This window comes from Ambystoma mexicanum, chromosome 8, assembly GCF_040938575.1.
Source record: "Ambystoma mexicanum isolate Mex_15411 chromosome 8, UKY_AmexF1_1, whole genome shotgun sequence".
Lineage (NCBI taxonomy): Eukaryota > Metazoa > Chordata > Amphibia > Caudata > Ambystomatidae > Ambystoma > Ambystoma mexicanum.
In genome coordinates this window covers 61395250-61415005 of record NC_090929.1, presented here as the reverse complement: position 1 = coordinate 61415005, position 19756 = coordinate 61395250, and the positions used below count along the sequence as shown (strand labels likewise).

The 19756-nt window shown below is 46.5% G+C and overlaps 1 protein-coding gene across 3 annotated transcripts in view; it reads right to left on the bottom strand.

The window, feature by feature from the left end:
* The window catches only part of NUP214 (nucleoporin 214), a 1006718-nt gene that overhangs the window by 711027 nt on the left and 275935 nt on the right, over positions 1–19756 (bottom strand). For all 3 annotated transcript variants that reach the window (XM_069609281.1, XM_069609279.1, XM_069609280.1), the window contains exon 14: positions 13752–13849. In XM_069609281.1, coding sequence (XP_069465382.1) covers positions 13752–13849 — 98 coding nt within the window. The remainder of the gene's footprint in view (positions 1–13751; positions 13850–19756) is intronic.

The following is a 19756-nucleotide window of genomic DNA, read 5'->3' as shown; positions in this document are numbered from 1 at the left end:
TACCAAAGCTTTCTTCATCCTTTCAGTGGTGGAATTATTTGGCTTGGGCCAGGCTTCCCGTGCTGGGAAACTTTTCTGTGCGCTATTACTGCCACTTCCCTTTTTTTTTTATCACCCAGCTCTCCTACCTTTGTGTTGGAATCTGCCATCACCTGTATTAAGGCAGGTTTTGCACACACCTCTGGTGAGGTATCTACAATCACTGACCCTGATAGAGGGCTAACAAACCTAAATAGAAAGGGAAGCTAAACAGCTCCAAGGTAGGTAACGTAGACAAAAAGACAAGGCTTAACTCTCAAGTAGGATTAGAAGGCAGACACAAAGGTACAATTGGTCCTCTCTAGAAAACACACCACACTGATCTGCTGGAAAATATGACATGCATTACTCACCGTAATAGCATTTCTGATGATTGTATATGCTTAGATGCACAGGCTGTGCATAAAGTCCGACATCCAGTGGTAACCGCAGAGTATTGCATCTTGTCTTTCGAGGATCAAAAAGTCGACATAGGCATGCCTGTAACACTATCCCCAACATGACATGTATTGTACCCAAAATCCCTCACGCGTCGATGTCCCTCCGACTGCATTTTTTCTGCCATGAGGGAGACTAATGACTATCGTGAGTGAGTACATAAAAGAAAAAAAGTAGTAAGATCTCTATGTTCCTTGCACCCGAGAGGGGAGAAGGGTGGGCGCATGTGAATCTAAGCAGATACAATCAACAGAAATGCTTTTACGGTAAGTAATGCATGTCTTCTGATGCTTGTTAATCTGCTTAGAATCAAATGCTGTGCATAGACTAGCGAGCAGTACCCGGAGCTGGAGGTGGGTTGTGAGAAGGAACAGTAGTGAAAAGATGTCTTAGTACTGCTTGTCCCACCTGAGAATCAGAGCTAGAATGAGTGTATAGGAAATAGTGTTTTGTAAAGGTGTGTACAGAACTCCAGGTTGCCGCTTTGCAAATGGACTCTAGGGGAACATTTGCAATGAAAGCTATGGAAGCCCCAGTGCCTGGAGTAGAATGTGCTCTACGCTGGAAGGGCAGTTCTCTTTTAGCAAGAGTGTAACAGTGTGATATGCACTTGACAATCCACCTTGAGATGGCTGATTTAGAGACAGGATCCCCTTGTCTACCAGCTGCCACTGAAACAAAAGATTTGTTTTCCTCAGTGGTCTAGTTCTTTCCAGGTAAAACATGACTGCACTGCGCACATCTAATGTGTGTAGGCGTCTTTCGGCCACGTTAGTGGGGTTCTGGAAGAAAGTAGGCAGCTCTATTGATTGGTTCGCATGGAACGTGGAAATAAATTTAGGCAAAAATCGAGAGTGAGTGTGCAGAACCACCTTATCTCTATGGAATGTAACAAAAGGTTCTAGGACTGAAAGGGCCTGTAGTTCACCAACTCTTCTTATAGAAATGATGGCCACTAGGAAGGCTGTCGTATATGTAAGATCCTTGAGACTTGCTTTATGAAAAGGCTCAAAGGGAGACCCCATAAGTCTAGTCAATAACAGATTTAAGTCCCATCCAGGAGCCGGGTTAGAAATAGGGGATGAATTCTTTTAACCCCTTCCATGAAAGCCTTAACTGGTACTTTCCACCACAACACCTTCTGTTGTGATGTGGTGTAGGCTGAGAGGGCAGCTAGATGAAGTTTCAGGGAATTAAAAACCAGACCCGAGTCCAGTGAGTAAGTCAGGTACAACACAATGTGTGTAGGAGAGCAGTGTATCGGATTGATGCTTTTGGAATTGCACCAGATAAAGTGCTTCCATTTACTGGAGTAGCAATATCGGGTGTTAGGTTTACTCGCCTCCCTAAGTATGTCCATGCATCTGAGGGAGTTGTAGGTGCCCAAACTCTATGACCTCAGGAGCCAGGCCGCTAAGTTCACAGTTTGCGGGCATGGGTGAAGGGTTTCTCCCTTGTCCTGAGATAACATGTTGTACGGACAAGGCAGTTTCATTGGAGGAGAAAGGGACATCTCCATCAGATGAGAGAACCATGGTTGGCGGGCCCACATGGGGGCCACCAATATCATGGTGACTGATTCCTGGTGCATCTTGTGCACAATCTTGTTGAGTAGGGGGAAAAGCGTAAACTAATTTCCCTGACCATGCAATCCAGAGACCGTTCCGCTTGGATCGATTCTGGGGGTACCTGGAGGCGAAATCTTGGCACTGAGCGTTCTCCAGAGTTGCAAGCAAGTCGATCTCTGGGAAATCCCATAGCGCGAAAACGTTGGAGACGATGTATTTGTGTAATCGCCATTCATACTCTACGGGCAGTGGGGAAGTGTCTGCTGAGCACGTCCGCCAGAAGATTGAGTTCCCCTGGAACGTGTTGGGACAACAGGAACATCCTGTGTTTGAGAACCCATTTCCAAATGTTCTGGGACAGCTTGGATATCCCTGGAGTGTGTGCCCCCTTGCTTTTTCAGGTAGTACATGGCCGTGGTGCTGTCTGCGAGTATCAGGACTGTCTTCTCCTGTAACTGTCGGAAAGGCTTTCAGTGCTTTGAATACAGCTAATAGCTCCAACAGATTTATGTGGTTGGATGCTACTTCTGGGGATCACACGCCATGCGCCGTTTGCTGAAGCAGGTGAGGCCCCCACCCCGTGAGAGATGAGTCTGTCGCGAGAGTGGCTTCTACTGTGGAGGTGGTGAAGGCTTTCCCCTTCAAGAGGTTTTCCCTCGACCACCACTGCAGAGAGAGAACGAGGGCTGGCGAGACAACTACCAGATCTTCCCATTGTCCGGTGGCCTGACACCGCTGGCTGTTGAGCCACTCTTGCATGGGTCGCATGCGCAGACGCGTGTGAGGAACTAAGTAAATGCAGGACGCCATCATTCCTAACAGTCGCATGGTCTTGCGTACTATCACCTCTTGACTGGCTACATACTGAGGGATCTGAAATTGCATGTTCTGAACCCTCTTGTTGGAGGGGAAGACGCAGCTGTCTTCTGTCTGAATTAGAGCCCCTAGAAACTGTTTTACTTGACTGGGGTCTAGGCTGGATTTCTTCTCGCTGATGGAGAATCTCAGGCTGAATAACAGGTCTATCGTATTTTGAGTGTTCAACAGGAATGTTCCGTAGAACTCCCTTGTTATCCGGGACGGATGCTCTGCGCAGGTGCACTGCTGCCACTGCCAGTACCTTCTTAAACACCCTTGGCGCAGAGGCAATGCCAAAGGGGAGTACTTTGAATTGATAGTGCTTGTTCTCTATCTTGACCCTTAGGTACTTCTGTGCGCCGGCAACACTGAAATATGAAAGTATGCATCTTTCATATCCAATGTTGCCATGTAATCCCCCCGTTTCAGCAGCTTTTGAGATTTGACAAATTTATTCGCTGGGCGCAAGTCTAGCATAGGGCACATGGCGAGATCCTTTTTGGGTACAAGTACGTACACTGAATAAATACCCTCATTTACCTGTAGAATCAGGACGACTTCTATGGCGCCTTTTTACTGCAGAATCTCGACCTCTTGCAGTAGGATGCGTAGGTGTTGTGGCATCTGGCATCTTGATTTGGGCGGACTGAATTGAGGTGGATGGCAGAATTCTATGCATTACCTGTGAGCGACGTTCTTCAGTACCCACTGGTCTGTTATCCCCTCCCATGCATGAAGGAATGATGTTAGACACCCCCCGACTGGGGTGGCATGGAAAGGGACCCTGATCTGATCGTCATTTCTGACCTGAGGCTGGGGAGCCTCTGGGGGTGGAACTCCAGCCTCTACCCTTTCCACGCCGCTGTCCTCTAGGTGGATATGTGGTGGTGGTGTTAGAACCTTGTCCTGAATTCCAGTTGGTTCCCGTAGCATACTGGTTTTGAGGGGAGCGAGATTGCCCACAAAAGGAACGAGATGCCCACTCTCTGTTGTGAAGGCTTCTGGGTAATCTGTTGCAGGGACGAGAGTCTCATGTTCTTTCTTGGCTGTCTTAAGTGCTTCGTCCACTTCCTTGCCGCACAAGTTGGTTTCCTCAATGGGCTTGTTTATTAAGGCTGCCTGGGTCTCCAGTTTAAACCCGGAGTTCCTCAGCCAGGCATGTTGCTTAAGTAAGGTACCCTGTGCCAAGGTTCTTCCCGCAGTCTAAAGTGTTCTTAAGCACATTCTGAGTCACTTGCTTGCCTTCTGATACAATTGCGAGCAACTTAGCCACCATGGGTTCAGGTACCTCTTGAAGACCTTCTTGCAGCAGGTTCCACTGGACGTATGCATAGCCAGCCAATAGAGTGGTGTTATTGGCTATTCAGGTGGAGAACGCAACAGCAGCCGTGACCCTCTTCCCCAGTGCATACAACCTCTTGGATTCTTTATCAGGCGGTGCTTCAATTGTAGACAGGGGTACAACCTGCCCTTTTTCTAATGGTGGTAACTAGTAGTGAATCCAGAGTCGCATGGCCCTTGATGTTAAGCGGGGTTGGTAGAGGAAGGACGAAACCACTTCTCTACCCTGGGGTTAACCGCTGTTGTCTGAGCTGGTGTCAACAATGAAGGCGCCAGTCTCCTCTTGATAGAATTCAAATAAGGAATGGCCTGGCTGGCAGGAGACTTTTCTTTCAGTATGTCCTCTACAAAATCTTAATCCGGCAAAGCCTCCTGTGTGGCGATCTGAAAATGCTCAGCCGCCTTTTTCAAGATGGTGTTAAAACGCCATCTGATCATCCACAGGTGAGGCTTGGCGGACTGGAGTGTAGGGGGGAATCCATACCCAGAGCGCCAGGGTCTGGGGTAGGAGGAGTGGACGCCCAAGGTTGACAATCAACCTGATGGCTGTCTTCCCAATTCTCCATTGGATCCGCAGGATCATCAATATTGACCCCGAAGGGAGCATCATCTTGTACATGTGTGTCCACAGGGTCTTCATCAGTGAGGTCATAAGTATATTCCTTATGAGGATCGTCAAAGGTTCTCTGAAACTTGGCCATAGGTGTAAAAGGAAGGTCCTCACGAGGCCTTTTGGGAGCAAACCTCTTAAAAAAGACACATTTCTCTAGTCTGTCCATACACCCCTCCAACTTCTCTCTGGTCCATGAAGATGAACCAGAGGAATCCAGGGGAGGAAAGGGGTAATTTCGACCCACTTCTTCTGTAGAGCGTCGAGATGCATCTCCTAAAGCACTGGACAAAAGGCAAAGGGCTCTCAGAGTAGTCCTTGCGAGGTTCCGGACGTTGTGCCGTGTCTCTCGGCACGTCTATAGGCTGTTCCTTCTCTTTTGCCGTCTCTTTCAACCGTTCCTTATGTTTAACTGCCGAGGCGATCCTTGTGATATTATCGCTGATGCTCGGGGTAGTAGGGAGATGTGAAGGTTGAACCGGTGGTTGCGCAGTGGATTTCGGCCTCACTGGAGACGTAAGCGATGTCGGCGCTTTCTTCTGTAGTGTCACGACAGCCGCGTGTGTTTTGGTGCTTGTGCCCTTTACTTTAGATTGTCCAGATGCATGCCGCTGCTGCGGTTGCGGGGAAAACTGCCGATCATAAAGATAAGCAGATCCCGAAGTATCTGATGAGCCCGTTGGCAATTTGGAACTCTTCGACTGTACCGCCGAAGCAGAACCTTGGGTTGTGTGTGTTTAGTGTGGGAAACTTGTGCGTCCCTGTCACAGGGTGTTTTCCCCATAGCATGACTCGAGTCATGCCTGTCGGGGAAGGATGCTGCAGAACGAGAACTGTCTGCCGTTGGGTCAACGGCCTCCGAAATGGAGCCTCGGTCATCGCTAGTCTCTTCATCACACTCAGCGGCTGTGGCGGCGGGGGGGAAATTACTTTCGGCCTGTGACATACTGTAGGCCGCCCACCGCTTCAAACGGTGCTCCTTAATCGTCTTTGGACACAGGAGTTTACAGGTCTCCTCGTTGTTGAGGGGGAGACAATTATTACACCGACGGTGCTCGTCTTTCCACGGATATCTGGCCGGTCGGATCAAAAGGCGTCGAAATTCCCAGCGGTCTTCGGCAGTGCACAGGATTCAACCGTCGAAGTGACTTAACAGGAATAAACGACCAAAGGTCGATAAATATAACAAAATCTCTTTTGAAGAGCTCCCCATTAGGGCAACCAGATAACTGGGCGGAAAAAACAATCGGAGGGACCTCGACGCGTGAGGGATTTTGGGTACACTATAAGTCACGTTAGGAATAGTGTTACAGGCACGCCCATGTTGACGTCCCCTTTCGATACTCGAAAGACAAGATGCAATACTCTGGTTACCATTGGATGTCGGACTATATGCATAGCATGTGATTCTAAGCAGATTAACACACACCAGAAACACTTTTATGATGTTACACATGTATATCTCCATCAGGTAAAATAGGTAATTAGCACATAATGCAGAGTTCAAGAATACACAGTGGATTATAAAAACTGAGTACTCTCCACAACCCAATATTTTTATGTGGGGCCACTACCACAGGTGGGGGCTGGGTGGAAGTGGGAGATCAAGGTAACGAGACAGCCAAGAAAGCATGTAAAATCCCCTAGTGCCTGCCCACATTACTATAGTGTTCTGAAGACACAATCCACACCGTAATATATGGTAGGCCATAGATCAGCACCCAACACAAGGCAAGGGGTAAAAACAAAAATGGTAGAAGGGTGGAACCAGTCCTTTAAACCCACAGCAAAAACAGTCATGAATGCTCCTAAAGCCAAAGTGGCCATCCCACATGAATCCAGGCTCTTTAAGGGCATAGTGGGCCTCATAAATTGGGTGGTGCTGTATAAATGCAGCAGTAATTACCGCTCAACTACGGGTTTGGTAGAGAGGTGGAGGTTTAACCTCCATTTAAGCTGGGGGTAAATCTGCCACCTTTCTGCCAAAAAACGGCAATTTTTGTGATATTACTGCCGGCAGAAATACTGCAAAATCCCCCACGGAGTCCTATGGACTCAAATTAATGGGGACCAACACCGCCTACCACCACTTGTTATCCAATGGTAAAACCACCCGACCAAATGGAGGCAACAGTAATTTGGTTTGGTGGTATCTTAGCAGATTTACATCACCCACCACAGGAAACAGTGTGGTAAGTACTTACACTGACACGTTCGGTGAAAACGGAGACAGCACGGTGTAACACATAGGGTAAGTGCAATACTCTATGTGTAGTCTACAGAATCCAGTGCGCATGGGCTTGAAGAGCAAACAAAGAACCCCATGACAGAAAAAGAACAAACTACCTTCCCACAACAGCCTCATGCCAGGAGGGAAGACTCTAGCGCGGAAGAACATGGGAACCCGTTAAGATGAATTGTGGTGGCTGGTTGGGCAAGAAAAAGTGGCAGCCCAGCAGACAACGACTCCAGTGTGGCGTTGATGGCTGGGACACCGTAGAACATCCCAAGGCGCAGGTGAAGCAGGGTGTTCTTCTAGCACCCTTTCAGGCAGCATCAGCATGCAGAACCAGGGTGGAATACCCTGGCAGTAAACAGTGTGAAAAATCCGCTCAGAAAACGGTCTCAGCATAGAAGGCTCCAGCCAGTGCACAATGGGAGGCAGCAGGAGGATTCAAGAAGTCTGCGCTGGGCTCCCAGAAGTAGAAAACCCAAACCAGGATATGCCTAAACTACTGCACCCAGCCAACATGGCCAGGTGAAGGATAAAAACGTTGGGAATCGGCAGGAAAACTCCTTCAGTAGTTCAAAAAACCTGCTTCTTCCAAATTTCAGAAAAAAGAGCCAAGACAGAACAGGGACGAGGTAGAGCCTTAAGTATCACTGCAAAAAGTGGCTATTCAAATGGAAGCCCAAACCCCCAAACCCAGTGCGTTTAAGCAATGGGTCAGATGACCAACCAGTATGGTTGGTCAGTAGGACTGCTACTCAGCCTAGACTCCCCTACATCCTATTTTCCACAGGAGGCAAGGGTGAGCTCAGGGGTTTACAATAGTCTAAACCATTAACAACCAATGTGGAGGCTCCCATGTGGGCTCACAAAGAGCTCACAAGGTCAGAATGGCCATCCTGAGTTTACTTCGTGGTTCGACAGAACAAAGGAAGCCCTAAAATGGAAAATGGCTAAGAGCAGGATTTAAAAATACACAATGCTACCTGAATGGCTACCAAAAAGTTTAATTGGGGGATCACGCAGAGGGTGAAAATGGCTTGCACGCCCCTGGTGGAGGCAAAACTGAAGTACAGGTGCTACCAACCTACTCCTGAAAACCAACGTAGTTTGATAAATCATTCTAGGCCAAAGAAAAAAAAGGGTTCCCAAGTGCCTTGTGTGCTGGCCACCTTAGCAGCGAGCAAATGCCATACATCAAGTTATGTCCCTGGTTGACAGATCCTGAAATTTGCCCTGTAAAAGAAGAGCCGTACTGACCGTTTTTTCCCCACCTTACTGGAACCATATTTTCAGGAGCAGCGACCATGAGTACTCACCTCTGGGCCCTATGAGTTGGTGGTTTATTTGCTATACATTCCCTCAGGGGTCCCTGTGGTTCATGCTAGAAGCTTTCAGTAGGCGCGTTTCAACCAGGTTTCCCTATTGACACATTGGGGGCAGAATCTTTCCTTGCAGTATCATCTCCGGTGGCTGCTTGGTCTCGAACCTGGCCCTGAACCTCTTCAAGGGGGGCCTTCGCTTGTGCCCCCCTTGGGTGGGTTGCTGCCATCTCTTCATTTGACCTGTGGGGTGCATTGTGGACTTACCTAGCTTTTTACTACAAAAACAGAACCGCCAAATGACTTGGTCCTGTATTCCTGGGAACTTTAAAAATGTACTTTAAACTCTTTAGGAAGTGGCTTTAATAGGTACTTACCTTGACTGGCATTTTTCCTGGGTCCCTGGAGTTTAGGGTCCAAAGAATAGAATTCTGGCTGGTGCTCACGATTTTCTCTGTACTTTTAATGTCCTGCTTTACATGCTTCTTTCTGAAATGCCTTGTTACTCTGTTTTCCATGTGGTCACTATGTATCGTCTGCACTATGTATCGTCCGAGACTGGAACGAGTTCCAGTGACTGCCATGATCAGTTTAATTTGTTATGAGTTTGTGTGGTGCTCCTAATTCTTTGTGCATTTGTTAAATTCTACCTTATATTACTGCTATTGAAATGCCTTGTTACTGTGCGTCACTTCTTGTTACATTTGTAGCTCTGCCCTTTCTAGGAGCGTAAAGAGTCCTTGTGGCTCGTGCTGCAAGTCTGAACTAATCGTGTCTTTGGGGTTTTAAAGTGTAACCCCTTTTCCGGTCTTTACAGGTTTACTGTGTAGTGTGCATTTGGAGCAATCACGATTCAATGCGCTAGAAGGCCAGGAATGCTGTAATCATTGTTTATGTTGCAACTTGGGGACTGATCATGACTCTGTAGATGCATTGTTTTTGGGTTGGGGTGAGAAGTTTCTTAATTGACATTTACTAATTGAATACATAACCAGGTTCCATATTATTACATGTGCCTAAAGTACTGTTTAACCGGAGTATATGTTTCCAATAAATCAGTGTTGGGCGTTTTCTTTGGTTAACTGTGTGTGATAACGGATTTTCCCTAACAACCCTCCTTGTTAAGGGAGTTTTCCTAAAGTCTCCTTGCTGATAGACTTTATAAAACTATCACATGGTATACAGGCCCCAACTTCTAGTACAAGTCTGTACTCCTCAAGGTTCTGGTAGTTTGGCAGAGCAGCTAGGCTTATTTTAGGAGGAGGATGTGAGATGTAGGCAAGTACAATGAACTCAGTAAATACATAGGCCCAAAGAAACTCTTACACACTTGTATTTATAGTAAAATAGATATTTATTTTATATACAGAAGGCAAAGTTATATTCAGGTAGGTAAGTACTATTTCAACTAATCAACACAATAGAAACCGTAAGCAATACTTCAGGTGAATAAACCAATAATAGGGAATTCTACAGCTAAACACAGTTCAATGGGAGTAAAAAAAAATTGTTATAACAATAAAAAGGGTTATTCAACACCAGAAATAGAAGGGCAATACTTTCAAAGTCCTGTAATACTTTTCAGAGGCCTTAAAGCTTTAACAGTCCATCCCTATCTAGGTATGAGTTCTTCAAAGTCAGATTGGAGGTAATGGAGGTAATGCACAGCAGCGGAAAAGGCAAAGTTCCAGAGGATTCTTCTAGTACAGGTTCGTAAAATGCTTTGGTGGGTCAAAAAGGTTTCAGGGACCTTGGCAAAGGTTCCCTATAGGCACACAAGCTTTAGGAGGGGTCGAACCGTATGGGTGAACACCCAAACACTAATCAGCACTCCAGCAGCACAGGAGAGACAAAATGACTAGAGGTATGTACTACCACGAGTCCCACAGTACCCGAGGAGTTGTGACGATGCAGCTGGATTCTTTCACGGTGCAGCAGCAGTGGACCTGGTCTCTTGTTCCTTGGTCATGGTGGTAAAAGGAGGGACTCTGGAAGGGATGTCGCAGCAGCAGTCGAGAGGAAAGACTACCATCAAAGGATTCTTCATGCTCAAACGTCAGTCTGCAGTGTTGGAGCCTTTTCACAGGCTCCAAGAAGGAACATTTACTGCCCGTCAACCTGTCTCGATTCTTTGGTCCAGCACTCTGGTGAGGGGGCTGTGAGGAGTGGGATCTTGTCTGTGGCGGTCCGACTGGATCCCACCATAGTTCTGCAAGATTTGTTCACGGGAAGACTATGCACTGCAATATGGTTGGAGGTCCCAGGGTATTGGCAGTTTTTAGCCCAGGAAGGTCAGAGCACATTTTATGGCTATAGTTGGCCCGACCAGCCAAAGGGAAGGAGTCTTCCTCTATGTAGCACCTCTGTCGAATTAAAACAGTAGTCGTCTCTTTGCAGTTGCTGGAAGGGGCTGCAGGCATCTCTAGTCTTTTTTGGATCTTCTGTTCCAGTGGTCGACTTGTCTTCTGCCTCAGGATCCTCACTTTTTATGAGGATTTCACACTCACCATCTGCAAACTCTCTCGGCAGTTTACAGAAAGGGGTGGGTGGCTGTCCAATCAGGACAGCCAGACCCCCAGTGGGAACTGGTTCCTTTCAGGCATACTAGAAGAAAAAAAAAAGGATAGAGTTTTGCGATTCTCCCATGCTTCCTGTCCTCACAGACACACTGGAGCCTTGGCAGGCTACACAAAGGATGCCCGCTGAGGGCAATACTCAAACCAGGACCTCCCCCACCCAGGACGGTAGGACCACCAAGAAAGGCCAACTACAAAAGAAATGGTGAAAAAAAGAAAGAAGCCACCATTTTGGGCCCATGGTGACAACCCTTCTGTGCATAGCCACAGCTGTGAAAACTTCCTGCGAGCAAAAATTGCACAAACGTTGGTAGAAAACGTCCACTGCCACCACCAATAACTGTATGCTTGTCACTAACAGAAATGTTACGGGAGCAGAGAGAAAGGGATCCTAGGTAACCCCTCAGCACTCCACATTGGATGGTGTGTGCTGATCTCTCGAAAGGAAAAGCTTAGAAAGATAACTAGTATCCCTCTAACCTTGAGAACAGTAGAGGAAAATAAAAGTATTTAAAAAAAAAGGAGCAAAAATGAACAAAGGGTGCTGCAAAAGTGAAACACGGATGCCTTTAAAAAGTATGGAGGAAAGCATGACACCATAAAATAAAGTAAAAACACAATGAACAGGGTTTCCCATGGTTAGAGCAAAAGGAAGGAATGAGTGTAGAAAGACTCCCCTCATTCATGAGAACAAGAAAAGTGTCCACAACTCCAGCAAAAAGCGCTGGGGGTCTCACAGGTAGACGGGATTTAGCATAAAAACGATACATCTCCTTAACACTACTTCCTGTATGAAGTTAGGCCGGACTGTTCTGCTACCTACTTTTAGAGGTGTTCTCTTTGCTTTTGGTTGGATTTATTGTTCTGCTATTAGGCTAGGTGGTTTCACAGCCCTCATCAGAAAGTTGAGTAAAAATATCCCCAACAATTACTAGTTGCCTCTTGCTCATCCATCGCTGGATGGCTCTGCGCTGCCGGATATTAAACTCCTCCAAATTGGAAGTTTCTATTTCAAGGTCTCCAAGGCCAACCCCATCATCCCTTGATCCATCTCCTTTCCTGCCGACCTCACTGTATCACCCCATGTTCCAGGCTTGGCCTCCAATTCACTCCCTTTATCAATGCCACTGCAGCTAGGATAAACCATGTAAATATAAGGAAGATAGGCCCACACCTCAACCACGACTCTGCCAAAACCTCTATCCTTGAACACAGCAAATTGGGGCAGGGGTTGGTTGTTCGATGCAGTGGTGGTGCATTTGCCATCCCCATTGATCAAACACTTTGCCCTGTACTCGCAGTCCGATTTAGGATTTCTATAAACGGGAGTAGAGAGTGAGGGAAGTTTATACACCAAGCATCATTTACAAATTCATCCCAAATTCTTAAGGCTGTCTGAGTTTAAGATTGTGCGCAAGTGACTGCACGTTGAGACTATTTAGCCAAGGTATGGCCCAGATATGTTCCCCCACACAATAACATGATCCATGAACACCCACCGAATGTTACGCTGATGAGGCGTGGACCCTTTCTGCAATATTTCTAATTGGTGTGGCTTTATAGAACCTGAACAGATCTGAGCTTGTTATAGCCCCTAATTGCCCCCCCCGTGTTGACCAAAACATTTACATTTTTGGATGATCCTGCCACCCCAAAGGCCAGGATACCTTTTCCATAGTTTCACATGGTCATCTTTAGGGATCCAGAGTGGCGAGCCAGAAAAAAATGATACGAACAACAGGACATTCATCTTAATGAACGTTATCCTTCCAGTTGTAAGGGTAGCCCAACTTACAGGGGTACCTCTTAATTATACGGGTACCCCTAATCACGCTCACACCAGAGTAAGGGAAGTAAGGCCAAGAGTCTATCTTGCAAGGATAACAAATGTATTCTTTACAGAAAGGAGAATGGAGAAAAGAACTCTGCTCCCTGAACGGCCTTCTACTTTGTCATTCGTTCCTTGCTCCTGAAAACTGGTGCCAGGCAGGAGCTTTTATACTGATGACTTGCTGGATATGGGCATGGCTTTATCCCAACTCATCCTGCTTCCATACAAGGTATGCTCCAACGCCTTTCTTCAGTGTCATCGATTTAGGACATGCTACTTTACATGTTGCTAGCCTATGCAAAAATACATTGTAGCTCAAGTTTCATCATTTTGCTACATATGAACATTTATATTTAAAAACATTTTTTCCCGTCATTCACTCCATATTTCCTTCATTCTACTAATATTTTTATCTGGTCTTAAAATCTCCTTAAAACCTTGTTTTCCATAATTCTGCATTGTGTGCATGAGCTTTAGCCTGCCTGGGCCCTTTGACAGACAGCAAACAGCTGCTCAGTGAAGTCGTGCTGCTAGTGCTCGCACGAACACTGACAGCTTGTAATCTAGTTTTAGCACAGGCTGCATTCTTTCCAGCAGAGAACCTGCCTGCATCTACCCTGCTTTAAGTATTTTAGAACTGCATGACATTTACATTTTTTATTATCAGCTAATAGTTATTTGCACCTTAAATTTAAATAATAACTGCCTTCTGTTAGTGCCTGCTCATGTCTGTGTATTTGATATTTGGATAAAAAAATAAAATCTAAGTTCCCCTCCTCCCCCTCGTCTCTTGTAGTGCCTAGAAGTCAAAAGAAGTCTTACCTAATTCCAAAGCGCTTGGGGGTGAAGGAAGGCACTTGCTCCTTGACAACTTTGTTAAGAAAAGAAAAGGGCAGTTGCATTGCCTGAAGAACACAAATAACGTTTGGTTGCATTACCTGCACAGGGCCAGGCTTGGCGGCTGCAGATGGCGGGATGACCCTCGCTGCCTTTTGCTGGGTGGAAGGTACCGACGTGCTGGGAGCTGGACGTGCAGCTTTGTGAAAGAACAGAATATACTTTATTATCCATTTGGAAGCCAATAAAGCAGACTAACTCAAACACAGCCAAGCAGCAAAGAAACAAAATCAAGCACTGACCAGAGGGCACACATGCTCAGTAACATGATTTCAAAGAAATTCCATACACCATCTTTCAAAAAAAACAGTCACTCCTATCTAAATGACCAAATGTTTGATTCTACAAGATTGCACGGCAACATGCTTTTTGAACACATGTACAGGAGTGGAACTGGGGTTGGCGGAGTGCAAGAGTTGTGTTTTTTGTGCACATTTGTAAGTGTGCATAGCCATGCCTTTGTTATTGTTCCGTCCACCCAACTAAACCCTTATTCCACCCACACTGTTGAATAAGATGGGAGGGGGGGATTTCGTTTTCGATAATCTACACCTTCAAGATTGGTCCTTTTTTCTTTCTTGATAATTCAGGGGATGCCACTTAACCCAGCTAGTGCACGTGCGCAGATTATGTTGCTCATGCTCCAGCAGCAGAGCCACATACAAACTGTACTCTTCTTACTCGCTCCTGGACAAGCGCATGAAAATGCTAGGGTCTGTGATAGGTCAGCATGAGCCAAGTCACTGCAGGTCCTGCCCACTTATTCAGACATTCTCCTGCTTTCAATAGGGGATGGGGCAGTGCCCAAAAGGCCATCTCCCTGCAGTCTAGCCCGCTCTGCCCTTGTCCGCCAAGCAGCTTTTATCTGTAAATCCCTTTTTATCATTTTATAGGACCATAGCAAACAGTAAAACTAAAACTATAAAAGCAGTACAATTATAGACCTGTATTGTGCGGCAACAATACACAAAACAATGAGACAATATCACAACAGTTGTACATCGGACTTGAGGCGCCGCGTTGATCCAACATTAGGTAGACCAGAAACGGTCCACAAATAATATTCTCTCTGGCAGACGGATGAAAGGTGGAGAAATATCCGGCAACATCATGGCAATACAAAATGTCACTTTTTCACTGATCATGTGAGGGAGGGCAGCCCCTGCCGCATACCATGGTGACCCTTCACTTTGCCAAGAACAGTAAAAGATCGAGAAGGCGCCTAGTACGCTTCGCCATCTTGTTCGTGTAACCCAGCAGACTGACCACAGGAGCGGCACCATTACCTCCCCTACAATCCTACTAACAGTGTCAAAGACCTGTGTCCAAAAAGTAAATATTTGAGAGCAGTGCCAAGCAAGGTGCATAAATGTGGCTGGTGAAGCACCGCACCTCTGACAAGAATCGTATGTATGTATGTATTTAGTTTTTATATAGCGCCGATAGCCCAAGGGCATCAGGGCGCTTGTACAAAGAACACTGAGACTGCGAGACAAACAAAACGGAAAACCCGTTTGAGACGGACAAATGGTACAGCTAGCTATTGAGCGGCGAGGTCTCAGAGTGAGGTCCTGCGCCCACGATCCTATCTGAAGAGGTGTGTTTTTAGCCTCTTCCTAAAAACTGAGTGATTGACTTCAGACCTAAGTGATTCCGGGACGCTGTTCCACAGTTTAGGAGCCAGCACAAGAAAGGATCTACCCAGCCCTGTTTTTAGCTTAAACTTGGGCACGTGCAGAAGGCATTTTCCACCCGAGCGTAGGTTTCTGGTGGGGTTGTAGGGCCTTAAGTGTGTTTTCAAATAGGGAGGCGCTGTGCCATAAAGGCATTTGTGGACCAGGCAGAGAGCTTTAAACTTAATGCGCTCCTCTACTCTGAGCCAGTGCAGAGCTAGCCTCTCTTCGGTAACATGGTCTTTCCTTTTCAGATTTTTTACTATTCTGACCGCGTTGTTCTGGATAACCTGACAACTGGATAGATCCATGGAAGCGGCCCCCAACAACAGGGCGTTCCCATAGTCGAGCCGTGAGAGAATGATGGCTCTTGCTATCGTAGCCCTGTTTACTTCGTTAAGCAGTGGTTTAATTGCTTTCATAAGCCTAAGATAGTATGCTGTGTTTTTTTGGAGGAAGTTAGTTTGGGCGTGAGAGTCGACAACTGAATCGACCATCATGCCCAGGGTCTTCACCTTGGGAACCACCTGGATAATGGCATTTTTAATTTGAAAAGAGTTATATTCTGCCCCCAGTTTTTCCAACCGACGACTGGAGCCGAACAACATTAATTCAGTTTTGGAGTCGTTCAGGCACATCCAGTTTGCCTGCATCCAGTCATCAATTAGCTTATAAACCTTGGTGAGCACTTCGCTATCTGTGGCGTGATTCCTGCCCCCCAACTCCAATATGAGTTGGGTGTCGTCTGCGTAGTTAGTAAATGACACTCCGGCTTTCACCAGAAGGGTGCACAGAGTACGCATATATATGTTGAAAAGCATTGGGGATAAGCTAGCACCCTGGGGCACTCCGAATATGATGTCGCATGAATCGGAGAAGCTGTTACCCCAGTGTACTCTCGCTTGGCGGTTGGAAAGAAAGGATAGTAGCCAATCAATAGCTCCCTCCGAGCAGCCAACGCTCTCCCTAAGCGCCTTGATAAGAAGGCTGTGATCCACTAGATCAAATGCTGCGCTGAGATCTAAAAGCATCAGCATCCCCAATTTGTTGTCGTCCAGCATCGTCAACATCTGATTCTGCAAGTCCAGCATAGCTGTTTCAGTACTGTGGGAAGCTCTAAAGCCGGATTGTTGTTGGTGCAGAATCTCCTGATCTTCGACGAAAAGTTGGAGTTGCTGTGTGGCTACCTTGTCCAGCAGTTTGAGAACAAAATTCGAATTAGTTATGGGGCGAAGATTTGCGGGATCCTTGGGATCTAGTCCCGCTTTTTTAACGAGAGGAGTGATGGTGACTCTCTTCAGATCTGTAGGCACCAAACCCTCATGAAATGACGCATTCACAATTTTCCGGAGGATGGGAGCAAATATATCCTTATGTCGTGCGTCTCTGGGAAGAACATATGGAGATCAACTGGAGTTAGGAAGAACTGGTGCAGAAATTTAAAGTGGATCAATTTAAACCTGCTGTTAATTGCCACCCTTCTCGTCTGTGCGCAGCATAACTGCCAACTATCATCTTGAAATGGGACACCCAGAGCGTTCTCCCATTTGCCAATTGAATCGTCTGCCCACCCCGTCGACTTATGTTCCCCGCACTGATCACCCCATGCAGGATCAAGGCAACAGGAGGCCCCCTGGGAAAAGAGGAGAATCTCTCAGCCAGACGCTGATACCCCACCCCTTTCCTTGAATTACTCCAGTGTCAGGAACTGCCCCCTAGGGAACATATCCTTCCAACAAGAAATTCCCAGCCTGGCCATGTACTGTGTGTACACCGTGTTGCTAGGCTGTCCAAATCCCCAGGAAATGTGTGACAGGAATGAGAGGGGTGGGCAGTACAACACCTCCCTCCGCGAACCTCCCTCAATGGACCACCCGGCTCCGCAGGTAATCTAAACAAGCACAGCCCCTAGATAGCGAGTGCTCTCTGCATGCCACTGGAAACCCATCCCATCGTGGAGCCTAATTCATCCGTCAAGGGAAATAATACAGATGTCGAGGGATTAATGTTGAGCCGTGAGAATTGCCCAAATTCCAGAGTATCCGCCAAGATCGGAGCCAGATTCGATTTGGGGTCCTTAACAAACACTATCCGATCATCTGCACAGAGTGAAATTACCTATGAATGCGCCTAAATCTAACAATTTATGTATATATCTATTTGATTTGTATAGTGTGTAAACACTAGCCCAGGGGCATAAGGGCGCTTAAATAAAAACATACAACAGAAAACAAGCCAGAGTTATAGCAAGACAAAGATATCCCAAGGGTTCAGGAGAACAGAACAGTTTTTGGCATTCGCTTAAAGGTAACAAGCGAGGGACATGATCTCAAATCCAATGGAAGAGCTTTCCATAACCTGGGAGCTACATGGGGGAAATATAACTGAGCCACGTAAGAGTCTGGTCTTTGGTGTTTCCAAAAAGCCGCTATTGTTGGACCTCAGTTCTCTACGGATTGGCAGCAACGAGATGCATTTGGACAGGTACTTGGACACCTGCCCATGTAGGCATGTATGCGTTGTGCAGTGCACACAAAAGGTGATCCTGCTGCAGACGAGGAGCCAATGTAAGGTTATACTGGCTTCAGTGACATGATCTGTTCTATGTAATCCCTCAACAACGCAAACTGCATTGTTTTGGATAACCTGCAAATGATTAAGTTCATGTTTAGAGATGCCAAGTAATAGCCTGGAACAATAGTCCAGTTTTGCCCCTATGATGGCACGTGCGATGGTGGCGCAATTGGTGGTGGTGAGGAATGGACATAACTGAGCAAGCAGTTTCAGATAAGAATACAACTTAGAACAGCTATTCAAGGAGAGAATACAACTTAAAACAGCAAGGTTGACTTATAAATGTCTCAACAATTCAGCCCCCCGAATACCTAACTGATAAATTCACCAAAAACCTCCATGCCTGACCTACCAGGTCATCTAGCTCTGGCTGCCTAAAAGTGCCCATGTACAAACTCAAAAAAGCAGGTTTCCCAGTTCTGACCGCTCAACTCTGGAACCCACTACCCACCACAATAAGATCTGACCAGTCCTCCTATAAATTCAGGAAAGATATGAAAAACGGGCTCATCTCCAACAACATACCCTAGTAGTCCCTTTTAGCCCTCCTCATCCTGTACCATGTACAGCACATCTGTACAATTTACACTAATTAATATTTGACTGTATATTCTGGCACTGCCTGCCTAATTGTATATTACCCAGTGTGTAAATAACGTAAACTGCATTTTCATGTACCCTTGTAAAAAAACTGTATATTCTTGTACTGCCTACTGCATATTCACTGTGAGTAACTATGAAACTGCGTATCTGTTTAACGCGCCCAGATAGTTCCGGGTTCTGTGCGCACTATAAATATATAAACAAACAAGTAGTACTGGAGACAAGGCTGTTGTCCTTTCGTCGACAGTTCTTGGTCCAATATGACACCAAACATCTTGACCTTAAGACTGGGTTGGAATATTATAGCCTGCAACCTTGAATAGCTGATAATCTGCACTAAGCTTACGCAACTGTGTTGTAGTGCCCAAAACCACAAGTTCCGTTTTTGAGTCACTGAGTGCGAGCCGATTAGCTTGCATCCATGTTTGGAAACGTTTGTAGGTGAAGTTCAGATTGGTAGAGTTGGCGATGTAATTCCCTGTAACGGGGACGAGGCATTGGTTGTCATCCGTATATTTTGCATATATTATGTCTGCTTTGTCCAGTTGTTCAAACAACGGTAGCATGAAGATGTAGTGGGCGACATGCAGGAGTCCTGTGGTACTCCACATGTGACAGTGAACTCTTCCGCCAGAGCATCCTTAAAGAAAACCCTGGCCCTGCGATCAGCCAAAAAAAGATTTCAACCACTCAGTGGCTCCAGAGGAAAAGTGTGCTGTGATACACAGTCTCTCTGCCAATATGGTGTGATCGACAATCTCCGGAAGGGGGTCAACAGCTAGGGCAAACAGCAGCGGGAACCCCTGCCTCGGGCACCTGCCCATCCTGATGGGGCTAGGCAGCCTACCATTCAACCTTAACTTCGCAACAGTGGCAGCGAATAACAGAAGCCATCGATATAAACTCCTACCGGACTCCAATGTGCCGGAGAACCAAGACTAAGTAGGGCCATGCCACAGAGTCGAACGCCTTCTCAGCGTCGGGAAGGGCCGCAACAATAGGATTTCTGATGAAGTACCAAGAGAAGGCTGAACACTCTGCGTAGACCACACGAAGTGGACTGCCCAAGGATAAAAGCTGCATGGTCACCCAGAACGCATCTGGACATCAGTGGGGCGAGCCGGTTTGCGAGTACCCCGGCCAGAATTTTATTGCCCAGGTTTATCAGTGAGACTGACCGATAAGACAAGCAGCCC